At 45.9% G+C, this 14,473-nt stretch overlaps 1 protein-coding gene across 1 annotated transcript in view; it reads left to right on the top strand.

The window, feature by feature from the left end:
* Positions 1 to 5,449: 5,449 nt before the first annotated feature.
* Positions 5,450 to 14,473, top strand: part of IFT52 (intraflagellar transport 52) — a 43,793-nt gene continuing 34,769 nt past the window's right edge. The window contains exons 1-3 of the mRNA XM_040330482.1: positions 5,450 to 5,730; positions 9,746 to 9,858; positions 12,220 to 12,307. Of these exons, the coding sequence (XP_040186416.1) occupies positions 5,686 to 5,730; positions 9,746 to 9,858; positions 12,220 to 12,307 (246 nt within the window). The 5' untranslated portion in view covers positions 5,450 to 5,685. The remainder of the gene's footprint in view (positions 5,731 to 9,745; positions 9,859 to 12,219; positions 12,308 to 14,473) is intronic.

The raw sequence follows: 14,473 nt of genomic DNA, 5'->3' as shown, positions 1-14,473 counted from the left end.
GTCCCGCCGAGCTCGCGCGCAGAAGCAAACGCATTCGTGAATAGCGCCCGCATATGTAAACGGTATTCAAACCACAGAAGTGAGGTATCCCCGCGATTGGTAGAGCGAGAACAATAATTCTAGCCCTAGACCTCCTCTGTAACTCAAAACATGCAACCTGTAGAATTTTTTAAACGTCGCCTATGGAGATTTTAAAGGATAAAAGTTTTCGCCATTCCACGAGCGAACGCAATTTTGAAGTGTGACATGTTGGGTATCAATTTACTCGGCGTAACATTATCTTTCATAATATAAAAACAATTGAAAAAATTAACATTCAGCGCCAAACAAAATAATTTAAATTAAAAATAAAAAAATGAAATAAAAGCTGCACCTCAAAAACAATACTGATTGTGATAATTGAAAAAATGTGTAGAGGGCGCTATACCACTCAGTGCTACTGAATAGTAAACCAGCGTACTGGGTGAGAATTTAAATACAATAAACCTCTAATGTATAATATAAATATAATATTAAATTCCAAAAGTGTCTCTGTGTCCAAAAAAAGACCCCTCAGAATCTTAAAAAGGTCCCAATAAGTGTTCAGTCAATGCATCACATGTAAAAGAAAAAAAAAATCTTCTTTCTTGAATATTCTTTATGTGCAAAAAGGAAAAGGAAAGCCGTCACCAACAAATCCAGTCTTCTTAATCACCCTCTAATTGGTGTTGAAGCAAACAAATGTGCTTACCAGAATAAGTGGACTATTATGGTTAAACAATAGTCTGCTAGACATATGCAGGATTGTGCCTGCATACACATCGGACAGGAAATCAATAATGAGCCTCAATGCCAGGGATTCCAGATAGGATATAAAATGAAACAAAAAAGGCAATGGAGATGCCAATAGTGTATTATCGCTTTAAAATTTATTGTATAAAAAAATGTAAAAAAACAAAAGACAAATGGCCTAGATGGCCTCTTACTTCTAAAAGTGCCTACCCGGCACTGGGGCTGCAGGCGTATCACCGCTACCTTGCGGTGCGGTAAGAGGCAGGGTCGTCTGGTCCGGTGCTAGCTCCGTAGCACGGCTTGGCGTCCCGGCTGACAGCTCGTACGGGCAGGGAGGCACGTCACGTGATCGGGTCCGCCTCCTAAAAGGCTTTCCTTTTCCTTTTTGCACATAAAGAATATTCAAGAAAGAAGATTTGTTTTTTCTTTTACATGTGATGCATTGACTGAACACTTATTGGGACCTTTTTAAGATTCTGAGGGGTCTTTTTTTGGACACAGAGACACTTTTGGAATTTAATATTATATTTATATTATACATTAGAGGTTTATTGTATTTAAATTCTCACCCAGTACGCTGGTTTACTATTCAGTAGCACTGAGTGGTATAGCGCCCTCTACACATTTTTTCAATAAAAACAATTGGGCTGACTTTACTGTTTTCTTATTTTTTTTATTAAAAAAGTGTATTTTTCCCCCAAAAAAGTGCGCTTATAAGACCGCTGCGCAAATACGGTGTGACAGAAAGTATTGCAATGCAATGACATGCACCCTCCCAAGAAAAATATATAAAACAAAACTCTCTAGCAGTACACACCAAACTGAGCATGTGCAGCTTGCTCCCAGGTCTGTTCTATCAGGAAATGGATTGGGGACAGTCAAAAAAAAGGAGGATCAGAGAAGACAGAATCAAACAGCCTTTTTTTACACATTGCAGAGTATTAACCCCTTAGGTGCCACAGTAAGTATAACAAGCATGCTATACTGCATATACAGAGTGATTTTACTGTTGTGGGTTTAGTAACACTTTAAGACCCCTTTCACACTGGGGCGGTTTGCAGGCGCTATTGCGCTAAAAATAGCGCCTGCAAACCTTCCTGAAACAGCAGCTGCTGTTTCTCCAGTGTGAAAGCTAGAGGGCTTTCACACTGGAGTGGTGCGCTAGCAGGACCGCCCCAAAAGTCCTGCTAGCCGCATCTCTGGAGCGGTGTGTTTACTGCTCCTCCACCTCTCCTTCCCATTGAAAGCAATGGGAAACCGCGGCTATACCGCCGGCAATGCGCCTCTGCAGAGGCGCATTTCCGGCAGTATTAACCCTTTTTCGGGCGCTATTCCGACGGTAAAGCACTGCTAAAAATAGCGGCACTTTACTGCCACCGCACCTCCTGCCCCAGTGTGAAAGGGGCCTAATGCTAAACTCTGGTCACAAAAACTTTCATAAAAAAAAAAAATCTCAGCAGTCACAATGGATATAAATCCACTTCGTTCACACCAAATGGCTTTGCAAATTCAGTTGTTACCTTGTAAAAATGGCAGTGACATCATCACTGTGCTGTACATATCTTGTGCAGAGAGCAGAGCTGTGGGAGGGACCCAGCAGGCCCCACCCACTAAAGACAGAAAACTACACAAGGGGGCGGAGACAAGACCAGTCACTCTACACAAGGACAGAGCAGCAGTGACCGGTCTTTATTACAGGAAGATCCTCCACTGAGTCAAGACTTCACACTGGAATGCTGCAGAAATCTGGAAGAAATACACAAAGCACATCAAGATTGAAGCCAGCACAATACACCTGCCTGTTATTACAGAATATTTACACAATTATCCCAGAGTTCAAGGACATGTCAACCCAAAATGTCATATTCCTGATATGTGCCTCCTGTACCATGTACTTGTATGAAAAAGTCTCCTGTTCTCTTTTTTGTATTGCTTCCTTTGTGGGAAATGCCTGTTCTGTCAGTCCCTCTGCTTTTCTATTAAAAACTGACTACACTAGGCAGGAGAAAACAGCATGGTCAGTGCTCTAGCTATGCTGAGAACTCAGCCTGCTCTCCTCCAGTGACCAGACTTGTGCGGACACCTGACACACACAGCTATTTGTTGGGAAGATCAGTGTCCTGCTGTTTCTCCCCCCCACAGCTCTGTAAGATCTGTATGCAGCTGAGTACAGAGGATATGTGATCATAAAAAAGCGGAAAAAAAGGCATTCATAATTTTTATATTAATCTATATATATATATCTATATATATATTACTGCACATAAAAATATTTATTAAAAATGTAAAATTACATCAAAAATGCATGGCGAAATTTTGGGCTAGCATACATAGGCCCAGATTCTCATAGAACGGCGTAACTTAGGGCGGGCATAACGTATCTCATTAACGTTACGCCGCCGCAAGTTTTTCAGGCAAGTGCTTTATTCACAAAGAACTTGCCTGTAAAGTTGCGGCGGCGTAGCGTAAATCACCCGGCGCAAGCCCGCCTAATTCAAATTAGGCGGGTAGGGGGCGTGAAGCATTTAAATTAAGCGCGTCCCCGCGCCGAACGTACTGCGCATGCGCCGTCCGTAAAATATCCCAGGGTGCATTGCTCCAAATGACGTCGCAAGGATGTCATTGGTTTCGACATGAACGTAAATGGCGTCCAGCCCCATTCACGGACGACTTACGCAAACAGCGTAAATTTATAAATTTCGAGGCGGGAACGACGGCCATACTTAACATTGGTTGCCCCTCATATAGCAGGAGCAACTTTACGCCGGAAAAACCTAACGTAAACGCCGTAACTGCGTACGTTAGGGAATTCGCCTATCTAGCTAATTTGCATACTCAACCGGGAAAACGACGGAGGCGACACCTAGCGGACAAAAAAAAAATGCATTTAAGATCCGACGGCGTAAGAGCCTTACGCCTGTCGGATCTAATGGATATCTATGCGTAACTGATTCTAAGAATCAGTCGCATAGATACGACGGCCCAGATTAGGACTTACGACGGCGTACATGGCGTTGCGCCGTCGTAAGCCCTTTGAGAATCTGGGCCATAGTGCCCTTCTTCAAAATCACATACTGTACCTACAAATTACCACATACATGGACAGATATATAGCTCATTATCATCACATGCAGGGCCGCTCATAGGTGGGGGACCACCAGTCCTCCTGTAGGGGGCCCGGGCACACAGGGGGGGCCAAACACCAGAGGGAAAGAGTGGCAATTACAGGATGCCCTGTGCGGCTCTCAGCAGCAGCTGAGACTTTTAGTTGTTGCAGGGAGAGACACAGACACAACTGCCGGCTTCCTTGTCCTTTTAAAAAAAAAAAATGTCTGATGAAGTCCGCCTGAAAGACTGACAGGGGGACCTGAACGGTCCGCATGTGGGAAAGAGCCCTAAGTTACGCCAATGCTGCCCATGTGATCAGTTATGACGCCAACCAATTTGATGGTTTGACAGTTCAATTGAGGGCACAAGCAGGGCCGCCATCAGGGGGGTACAGGCAGTACACCTGTAAGGGGCCCGGAGGGCAACCCCCTTTTTTTTAGGGGTCCAGAGGTCCTCAGGAGCCTGGAGGGCCCCAGATGGCAACCCCCCTTTTTTATTTATTTTTAAATAAAAAAAATATATTTTTTTTAATATATTTTTATTTTATTTTTTATTAAAGGGACCCGGATGACAACCCACCTTTTTTTATAAAAAAAAACAAAAAACTTTTTTTATATATGTTTTTATTTATTTTATTATATATATATATATATATATATATATATATATATATATATATATATATATATATATAAAATAAATGTTGTTATTATTATTATTATTAAAGGACCCAGAGGGCCCCATGTGGCAAACACCCTTTTTTATTTTTTTATAAATGTTTATTTTTTTATTTTTGTTCATATATATATTTTTATTTATTTATTTTATTAAAGGGCCCAGAGGTCCTGGATGGCAACCCCCCCCCCCCTTTTTTTTATTTTTATTAAAGGGCCCAGAGGTTTCTTTTTTTTTATTAAAGGGCCCAGAGGTCCCGGATGGCAACCCCCCTTTTTTTGTAATTTCTTTTTATAAAAAAAATATCAAAGGGCCCAGAAGTCCCCAGATGGCAACCCCCCCCTTTTAAAAAAAATATATATATATATTTTATATTTATTTTTTTATTTTTTATTAAAGGGCCCCGAGGTCCCCAGGGCCCCGGATGGCTACACCCCTTTATACTTTTCTTTATTTCTTCTTTTTTTTGTAAAGGGCCCGCCCCACTTCTCAATTCGCGGCAGCCCCCCCCCCCCCCCCCCCACTTCTCAATTTCAGGCGGCAGCACTCCACACCCCGGTTCTCATGCCTGAAGCTGTGTAAGGGGCCCCATAATTCCTGGGCACAAGCAACTGTGAATGTGTTATCATTCCGTGGAATGCCTTGCTTTCGAAAACCGTTAAATTGACGGTTTTATTTACCATTTTAATTGATTCAGTCAGCAGGATCACTTTATGTTTGGAAAAAAAAAAATTCTAATCTCTTTGTGGAGATCATTTTCACCCATACCAATGCTTTAACAACCAACCGCTGCTTGAAAACCCCCACATTGTAGGATGAGGATTATGCCAGCATTGTGTTGGCAGCGGTTGCTAGGAGACGGGTTGTCACTCCTGTAGGAGAATGGAATGCTGGGATTTTCTGAACTGCCTCCACCAAGATGGCTGCCGTGAGCGGACACTGACCGAGGGGGGGCTTCGCCGTACGAGCCCACCTGAGGGAGGAAGATAGGTCGCTCCACCAGCACCCAGTCCCCCGCTAAGCCCGGAGGGAAACCGGGCCCACACACCGGGTGTTGAACGGCGGGAACCACACCACGTGACCGCACTTGGTTACCAAGCAGGAGCGGCTCCTGGTTACCAGCGGCCCATAATGCAACGGGACAGCTCCGGGAGGAAGATGGGGGTCAGCAAACAGGTAAACACGGCTGGGGGCTGACTATAGGACCCCGGTCTTTATGTTGGGGGCCACAGCACACCATAGCCGGAGGGAACCGGTTTGCTGTGATAAAATGACATTTGTTTGGGGACATTTATAAGGGACAGGCTGTGTGTGGTGTATAGAGAGGAGAGCAGGGGGCAGCTGCCATGGCAACCAGAGTGACACTTTATTCAATGTCCTGAGCATGGAGCATTTGCCTTCAGGATCTGTATGGGGATCTGTGGTGTCAGGCTGGTGTCACCATACTTCGCCAGCACTAATGTCACACGAGAGAGGTAGAGAGACGCCGCTCTCTAGAATTACGCCTTCACACTGCTGGACGCCCCCCACTAATGTCTACTGAGTGAGGTGCCACACAATGCCATAGAGACCGCCACGACATCTCTTAGCGATTTCTGACAGTTTGCGTCTAGATCTCCCCTGTGTGACATCAGCCTGAAGTGGCCATACACTATATACAATCTGATTGTACAATCTCCTAGTTCTACCATCAGCTATAACGTTATGACCAGAGATGGGCTCCAGCATGTTCCAAACCCCACGTGGCCGATCCCGCCAGGAAGCCGACGCGGCACGCATCTAATCGCAGGTAGTGAGACATTTCCTGGTCCGCAGCTGTACAGATCGGGAAATGTCTCAGTGCCTGTGATTAGACGCGTGCCGCGTCGGCTTCCTGGCGGGATCGGGCACGTGGGGGTTTCCGAACACGCCTGAGTTCATCTCAGTGGCGGCTGGTGCTCAACATTTTTGGGGGGGCTCAAACAAAAAAATTGCAGCCTCACTGTGCCCATCAAATGCAGCCACTGTGCCATCAATTGTCACCACTGTGCCATGCCATCAAATGCAGTCACTGTGCCATGCCATCAAACGCAGCCACTGCGGCATCAATTGTCACCACTGTGCGAGAGTGGGTAACCGCTCAAAGAGAACCAGGTAATCTGATTCCTGTGGTCCAAGCCAAGGGTGCAGGCAGTGCAATCAAAATGCAGGTTAGGATGAAGGAAAAAAGCTGGGACAGCCGCACGCCAAAAAAACTCCTCCTTTAATTAAAAATCACAAAATACATGCCACAGCAAAAAACAGCACAACAAAAGAAAAGCTGACGTTTCGCACTATGCCTTAGTGCTTCTTCATAGCACTAAGGCATAGTGCGAAACGTCAGCTTTTCTTTTGTTATGCTGTTTTTTGCTGTGGCATGTATTTTGTGATTTTTAATTAAAGGAGGAGTTTTTTTGGAGTGCGGCTGTCCCAGCTTTTTTCCTTCATCCTAACCTGTCACCACTGTGCCATGCCATCAAATGCAGTCACTGTGCCATGCCATCAAACGCAGCCACTGTGGCATCAATTGTCACCACTGTTCCATGCCATCAAATGCAGCCACTGTGGCATCAATTGTCACCACTGTGCCATGCCATCAAACGCAGCCACTGTACCATGCCATCAAACGCAGCCACTGCGGCATCAATTGTCACCACTGTGCCATGCCATCAAATGCAGTCACTGTGCCATGCCATCAAACACAGCCACTGCGGCATCAATTGTCACCACTGTGCCATGCCATCAAACGCAGCCACTGTGCCATGCCATCATCACCACTGTGCCCTTTTTCCGCCACTGTGCCCTTTTTTCGCCTCTGTGCCCATAATCGCCGCTGTGCCCTGTAAAATACCCCCCCCCGGCACTTACCTTTCTCCTTCCACGTCCCTCGATGTCTTCTCCCGCCCTCGATGATACTTCAGCCAATCAGGTTACCGATAACCAGAATCGGTGAACCTGATTGGCTGAGACGGCTGTCAGTCTTATCCAAGGAACGCACCTCCCGTACGTCCCGAGGATAAGCTTCCGGGAGCCGAGGGCTGTACTCGGAGAGCCGTTGGCTCTGATAGGCACTTCCGCACAGCCAACCAGCTGCCATTATTCTGGTAGTCGGCGCTCACCGTCCGGCCTTCTGAATAGTCGGCGGCAGCGGCCGGCAACAATAACATAGATTTATGCAATGCATGAATCTGTTATTCAGTGGCAGTGCGAGAGCCAGAGGGGGCGCCACTGGTTCATCTCTACTTATGACCGCTGAGAGGTTAGGTCGGTGGTTGTCAACTTTAGAGATAGAGCCTCAAATGCATCCCCAAGGGTCACACATAACGTTCAATATACACTCACCGGCCACTTTATTAGGTACACCTTGCTAGTGCCAGGTTGGACCCCTCCCTTTGCCTTCAGAACGACCTTAATTCTTCCTGGCATACATTCAACAAGGTGTTGGAAACATTCCTCAGAGATTTTGGTCCATAGTGACATGAGAGCATCACGCAGTTGCTGCAGATTTGCACATCCGTGATGCGAATCTCCCATTCCAACACATCCTAAAGGTAATCTATTGGATTGAGATCTGGTGACTGTGGAGGCCATTGGAGTAAAGTGACCACTGTAAAAATGACACTGGCAGTGAAGGGGTTAAACTGTGGGGGACGCTGAAGGGGTTAAGTGTGTCCTAGGGAGTGATTGTAACTGTTAGGGGGGCGTGGCTATGAGTGACACATCACTGATCGCTGTTCCCGATGACAGGGAACAGGCGATCAGTAACATGTCACTAGTAAGAACGGGGAGATGTTGTGTTTACACTGAAATCTCCCTGTTTTTCAGCTCTGTAACCCGCTCGCGGGACACCGGTGGACATCGAGTCCGCAGGTCCCGCAGGCACAGTCACAGAGCTCGCAACAGGGTCACGAGCGTGCCCACACGGGGACAAATTAAAGGGGTGTGTGTGTATGTGTGTGTATGTATATGTATATATATATATATATATATATATATATATATATATATATATATATATATATATATATATATATATATATATATAATCTCTCCATCCATTTGCCCAGCCGTGCCATTCTGTCGACGTAAAAGTTTGTGCGGCGGTCGGCAAGCGGTTAATTTGCATTTAATTTTAATGGTTCGCAGAATGTCAGGCAAAATGGTCGGCCCTCACGCATGTTCACTTCATCAACTCTGACCCTCTTTGATAAAAGTTTGGCCACCCCAAATTTAGAAGCGGGAGGTGCTGCCGCTAAGTGAGAAGCGGGGGCGTAAATTGGAGAAGCGGGGGGTGCCACCCAAGAATTGGGGGGGGGGGGGGGTTGCCTCCAAAAAAATATATGGGGTAGAGCCATCCGGGGCCCTGGGGACCTCTAGGCCCTTTAATAAAAAGGAAAAAAATTATAAATGTATTTTTTATTTTTGGGGACCTCTGGGCTCTTTTTAATAATAAAAAAAAAAGGGTTGCCATCCAGGCCACTTACTGCCTGTACCCCCCCTGATGGCGGCCCTGTCTGTACAGCACGCAGAACCCGTGTGAATGGCGCTCCCACGACCGATGCCGCAGTGTAATGCCGCGCATTGAAGATGCGGCTGTACGCAGTTATACAGCGAGGATCATGTAAGGTACACGCATGCGCACTGATGTATGAGCTGACCGCCACACTACGGCCCCTTTCACACGGGGCGGATCAGTAATGATCCGCCCTGTGCACCTCCGCTTGCTCAGCGGGGATCGCTCCGTATATCCCCGCTGAGCCGGCGGATGACAGGGCGGTCCCCGCACACTGTGCAGGGACCGCCCTGTCTTTTCTCCGCTCTCCCCTATGGGGGGATCGGATGAACACGGACCGTCTGTCCGTGTTCACCCGATCCGCCAGACGGATGGAAAAGTAGGTTTTTCCTCCGTCACACTTTGGCGGATCGGAGCGGGTCGGATGTCAGCGGGCATGTCACCGCTGACATCCGCGGCTCCATAGAGGAGCACGGAGCGCCCGTTCAGGTCCGCCTAAAAAACTGGCAGGAGGACCTGAATGGGCCTCCCGTGTGAAAGAGCCCTACCTGCGTTGATTCTCAGCGGACCAAATGCTTGTTATTTTCTTTTTTGTCTTTTTCCTGTTTCTATTCTATTCTTTTTCCTGTTTCTATTCCTCTGTATGTTTTGTTCTTCCAGGTTCCATCTGATCCTGAAAATAGAAACACCATTTTATTCAATGTGTCAAAGAATGAGGCTGGAGGCTTCAAATCTTTCCAGAAAAGACTGAGAAGTACCTGGAAAATACAAAGGTAATCGCTTTGTTCTGGTCGGCATTACAAGTGACTGCAATACATGAAAAGGGCGGAGCTGTGCAGAAATATTGTTGGGAAGTTTTTCCAAAAAAAAAAAAGCATTTCAGATTTGTTTCGGGGGGAGTTCTGGTTTGAAGACTAATTTCCATAATACTTTTACTTTTTTACTTCTGTTTGTCTGCTAACCACTTGACCTCCGGAACATTTTACCCCCTTCATGACCCAACCATTTTTTTTACTATTCAGCACTTTAAAGTGGTTGTAAACCCTCTCTGACCACTTACCTACAGGTATGCCCAGATTAAATGGGTTGTAAAGGTATGTTTTTTTTTTTTTCCCCTAAAATAGCTTCCTTTACCTTAGTGGTCCCAAAAATGTGTCAAAATTGTCCGAAGTGTCCGCCATAATGTCGCAGTCACGAAAAAAAATTCTGATCGCCGCCATTAGTAGTAAAAAAAATAATTAATAAAAATATCCCCTATTTTGTAAACGCTATAAATTTTGCGCAAACCAATCGATAAACGCTTATTGCGATTTTTTTTTTTTTTTACCAAAAATAGGTAGAAGAATACGTATCGGCCTAAACTGAGAAAAAAAACTTATATATGTTTTTGGGGGATATTTATTATAGCAAAAAGTAAAAAATATTGCATTTTTTTCTAAATTGTCGCTCTATTTTTGTTTATAGCGCAAAAAATAAAAACCGCAGAGGTGATCAAATACCACCTAAAGAAAGCTCTATTTGTGGGGAAAAAAGGACGTCAATTTTGTTTGGGAGCCACGTCGCACGACCGCGCAATTGTCAGTTAAAGCGACGCAGCGCCGAATCGCAAAACCTGGCCTAAAGGATCCGGGGCTTAAGTGGTTAAAGAGCTGACGTACAGCTACGACGGCACGGACAGGGGAGCCAGCCTGCCGCAGTATAACTAATCAATCCCATAGGCTGAATGCTGGTTCGACCGATTCAATAGAAACCAGCCTGTGTGTACTGCAGCCAGCCAGCTTCTGTTGCAGGCATGACCAAAAAAAGGTCTGCCAATCGGCTCCTGATCAACACTCTCGGCCTATGGCTATGGTGTTATGGTGGGGGGCGGCCCCCTGTCAGCAGGGGTAATCGCTGTACTAACATCAGATAGTTGGTACAACGGCTCCTCCTGAGCTGTCAGTTTTTTTTATTTTTTCTCGTTCAGCCCTGCTGTGTTGAATAAAAAACAAGTGTTACCGTGACAGTGGAAAAAGAGTGCATGCAAGGGGGTTTGTATTGGTTGGGAGCATCTTGGCGACATCTTAGCAGGATGGGATTATGCAATCTCATACCAACCTCCGCCTAAGCAGAAGATTGGGGGGCGAAGTCTAATAGGTATATTCAGTAAGAGTTAGGCCAGCTTATCAGTAGATAAGCCGACCTAACTCACAATCTACGCCGACTTATGTTTAAGTGTATTCTCAAACAGAGATACGCTTAAACATATCTAAGATACGACGGCTTGCGCCGTCCTATCTTAGATTGCAATATTTTGGATGGCCGCTAGGTGGCGCTTCCATTGCGGTCGGCGTAGAATATGTAAATGAGGAGATACGCCGATTCACGAACGTACGCCCGGCTGACGCAGTACTTTTACGCCGTTTACGTAAGAGATAGGCCGCGCAAAGTTAGAGCTAGGCCCTATTGGAATAGTAATGTCAAGTATGGCCGCTGTTCCCACGTCGAAATTCGAATTTTTTACGTCGTTTGCGTAAGTCGTCCGTGAATCGGGATTTACGTCCACGTCAAAATCAATAGGCCCGTGCGGCGTACTTAACCGCAATGCACACTGGGAAATGTAGGCGCCCGGCGCATGCGCAGTAAGAAAAAACTTAAAAAACGTGAGGTCAAGCCTCATTGACATAAAACACGCCCCCCTCAAACACATTTAAATTAGGCGCCCTTACGCCCGCCCGCTTTAGCTTACGCCGCCGTAAGATAGCAGGCAAGTACATTGTGAATCATGTACTTGCCTAGCTGACTTACGGCGGCGTAGCCTAAACACGCTAAGCTACGCCGCCGCAAAGTTTGCACCATTGTACCTGAATCTAGCTATAAATATTCAATGGACCAATATCAATAAAATAAATATAAATTCTACCCTGAAGATTCATCTGGTTTGGTAAGCAATACCTGGCATTTTAGGTGGCACAGAAAGGTGTCCTATTTCATGTAATGAGAATGAATGGGGATATATTCAGCTGCCTCAGCATTCAGGCATAGGTCAGTCATGTTTCAGAAGGAGGGTTGAGACTTTGAGAAGTAATTACGGCTTCTTAACCATCAGAGTAGAGCAGCTCTTGTAATTTCTGCCTTCTCTTTATTTGCTCCAGTTTGAAAGATGACATTACTGCAGAGAAGATGATGGGGGTGAAGCTCTGGATTACTGCAGGTCCCAGGGAGAAGTTCACAGCCGCCGAGGTGAGTCCACTAAAGGGGCAACTCCCTATTGAGGGGCTTCCCTGTTTGTTTTTAAAGGGAACCTGTCATCTCAGTACTTAAAGGGGTTGTAAAGGTACAATTCCCCCCCCTAAATAGCTTCCTTTACCTTAGTGCAGTCCTCCTTCACTTACCTCATCCTTCCATTTTGCTTTTAAATGTCCTTATTTCTTCTGAGAAATCCTCACTTCCTTTTCTTCTGTCTGTAACTCCACACAGTAATGCAAGGCTTTCTCCCTGGTGTGGAGTGTCGTGCTTGCCCCCTCCCTTGGACTACAGGAGAGTCAAGACGCCCACTAACACACAGCTCCTTTCTCTATCTGCAACGTAGAGATGGTCCTGACTCTCCTGTAGCCCAAGGGAGGGGGCGAGCACGACACTCCACACCAGGGAGAAAGCCCCACATTACTGTGTGTAGTTACAGACAGAAGAACAGGAAGTGAGGATTTCTCAGAAGAAATAAGGACATTTAAAAGCAAAATGGAAGGATGAGGTAAGTGAAGGAGGACTGCACTAAGGTAAAGGAAGCTATTTAGGAAAAAAAAAATACATTTACAACCCCTTTAACTGAAAAAAATGAATTTGTCCACTTTTTATAAACCCCTGCCACGTCCTAATTATGTGATGAGACAGTATTTGCAGTAAAACTGAACAGGAGAAAATCTCTGCCTAGTTTAGGAGTTTGAGTTTCTGCTTCCATTGGAGATTTCTAATTGGGGTAAGTGTATTAATGGCGGAATCCTGTGTCTAAGCTCTTCTGGCTCTACTTCTCTTGTATATCGCATTAGAGAACTTTGTTCTCCATTTCTGTGACCCGTATTCAGCCAACAGCAGTCTAAAGTCTGCTGTCGGCTGACATCACAGAACTGTCCTAGACTCTGGGGGGATCCTGACTTTAATGTCGGGATCCACCCAGATGCCTGAGCATCAGCTGGCTTAGCCTCGCAGCAAACCGCTGAGAGCCTGAGCCAGCTGCTCCCATTCCCTGCACAGCTTGGTGATCCAGTGAGCTCATGAGGAGCAGAGAGTCGCTGACTGAATACCGAGAACTGAGCGATGAGGGGTCTTTGATCGCTCGGTTTTCTGTCTTGTAGGCAGCAGAGAACAGATGCTGCAATCACCTACATAAGTATGGATGTGTTTTTTGTTTTTTTATATCCTGCCACTTTTATTTTCACAATCATAAGGCCTCTTGCACACTGGATGCATTGGCTCTCCTAGGCACGTTTCCTCCTATCGGTGGTGATTTGGCAGGAAAAAAACACTTGATGCTTGTTAAGCACTTGCCGCCCGCCAATGACAAATTGACGTCGGCAAAGTGGTTGTAGAATCCTGACTGGACGTCATATGACGTCCTCAGGATTCTCAGCCGCGGCGCGCATCGCGGCGATCGTTGTTGCAGGGTGTCAGTCTGACACCCCGCAACACCGATCTCGGTAAAGAGTCTCTCACGGAGAAAAAATAAAAAAGTCTGGGAAAAAAAAGCAATAAAAAAGATGCCAATCAGTGCCCACAAATGGGCACTGACTGGCAACATGTGTAAATCAGTGCCGCCCCACAGTGTCCATCAGTGCCACCCCCACAGTGCCCATCCATGCCCACCTATCAGTGCCACCCATAATTATCCATCAGTGCCACCCATGAGTACCCATCTGTGCCGCCCATGTGTGCCCATCTGTGCCGCCTATGTGTGCCCATCAGTGCCGCCTATGTGTGCCCATCTGTGCCGCCTATGTGTGCCCATCTGTGCCGCCTATGTGTGCCCATCTGTGCCGCCTATGTGTGCCCATCAGTGCCGCCTATGTGCCCATCAGTGCCACATACCAGCGCCGCCAATCAGTGCCACCTCATCTGTGCCCGTCAGTACTACCTCATCGATGTCCATCAGTGTCATCTCATCAGTGCCGCCATATCAGTGGCCGTAATTGAAAGAGAAATCTTACTTATTTACAAAAAAATTAACCGAAAAAAATAAAAACGTAATTTTTTTTCAAAATTTTCAGTCTTTTTTAAGTTGTTGCGCAAAAAAAAAAAAATCGCAGAGGTGATCAAATGCCACCAAAAGAAAGCTCTATTTGTGGGGGAAAAAGGACGCCAATTTTGTTTGGGTACAGTGTAGCACGACCGCGCAATTGCCATTCAAAGTGC

The sequence above is a fragment of the Rana temporaria genome, chromosome 12 (assembly GCF_905171775.1).
Source record: "Rana temporaria chromosome 12, aRanTem1.1, whole genome shotgun sequence".
NCBI classification, from domain to species: domain Eukaryota; kingdom Metazoa; phylum Chordata; class Amphibia; order Anura; family Ranidae; genus Rana; species Rana temporaria.
Note: the sequence above shows the minus strand (reverse complement) of the source record. Positions and strands in the feature narration are given on the sequence as shown.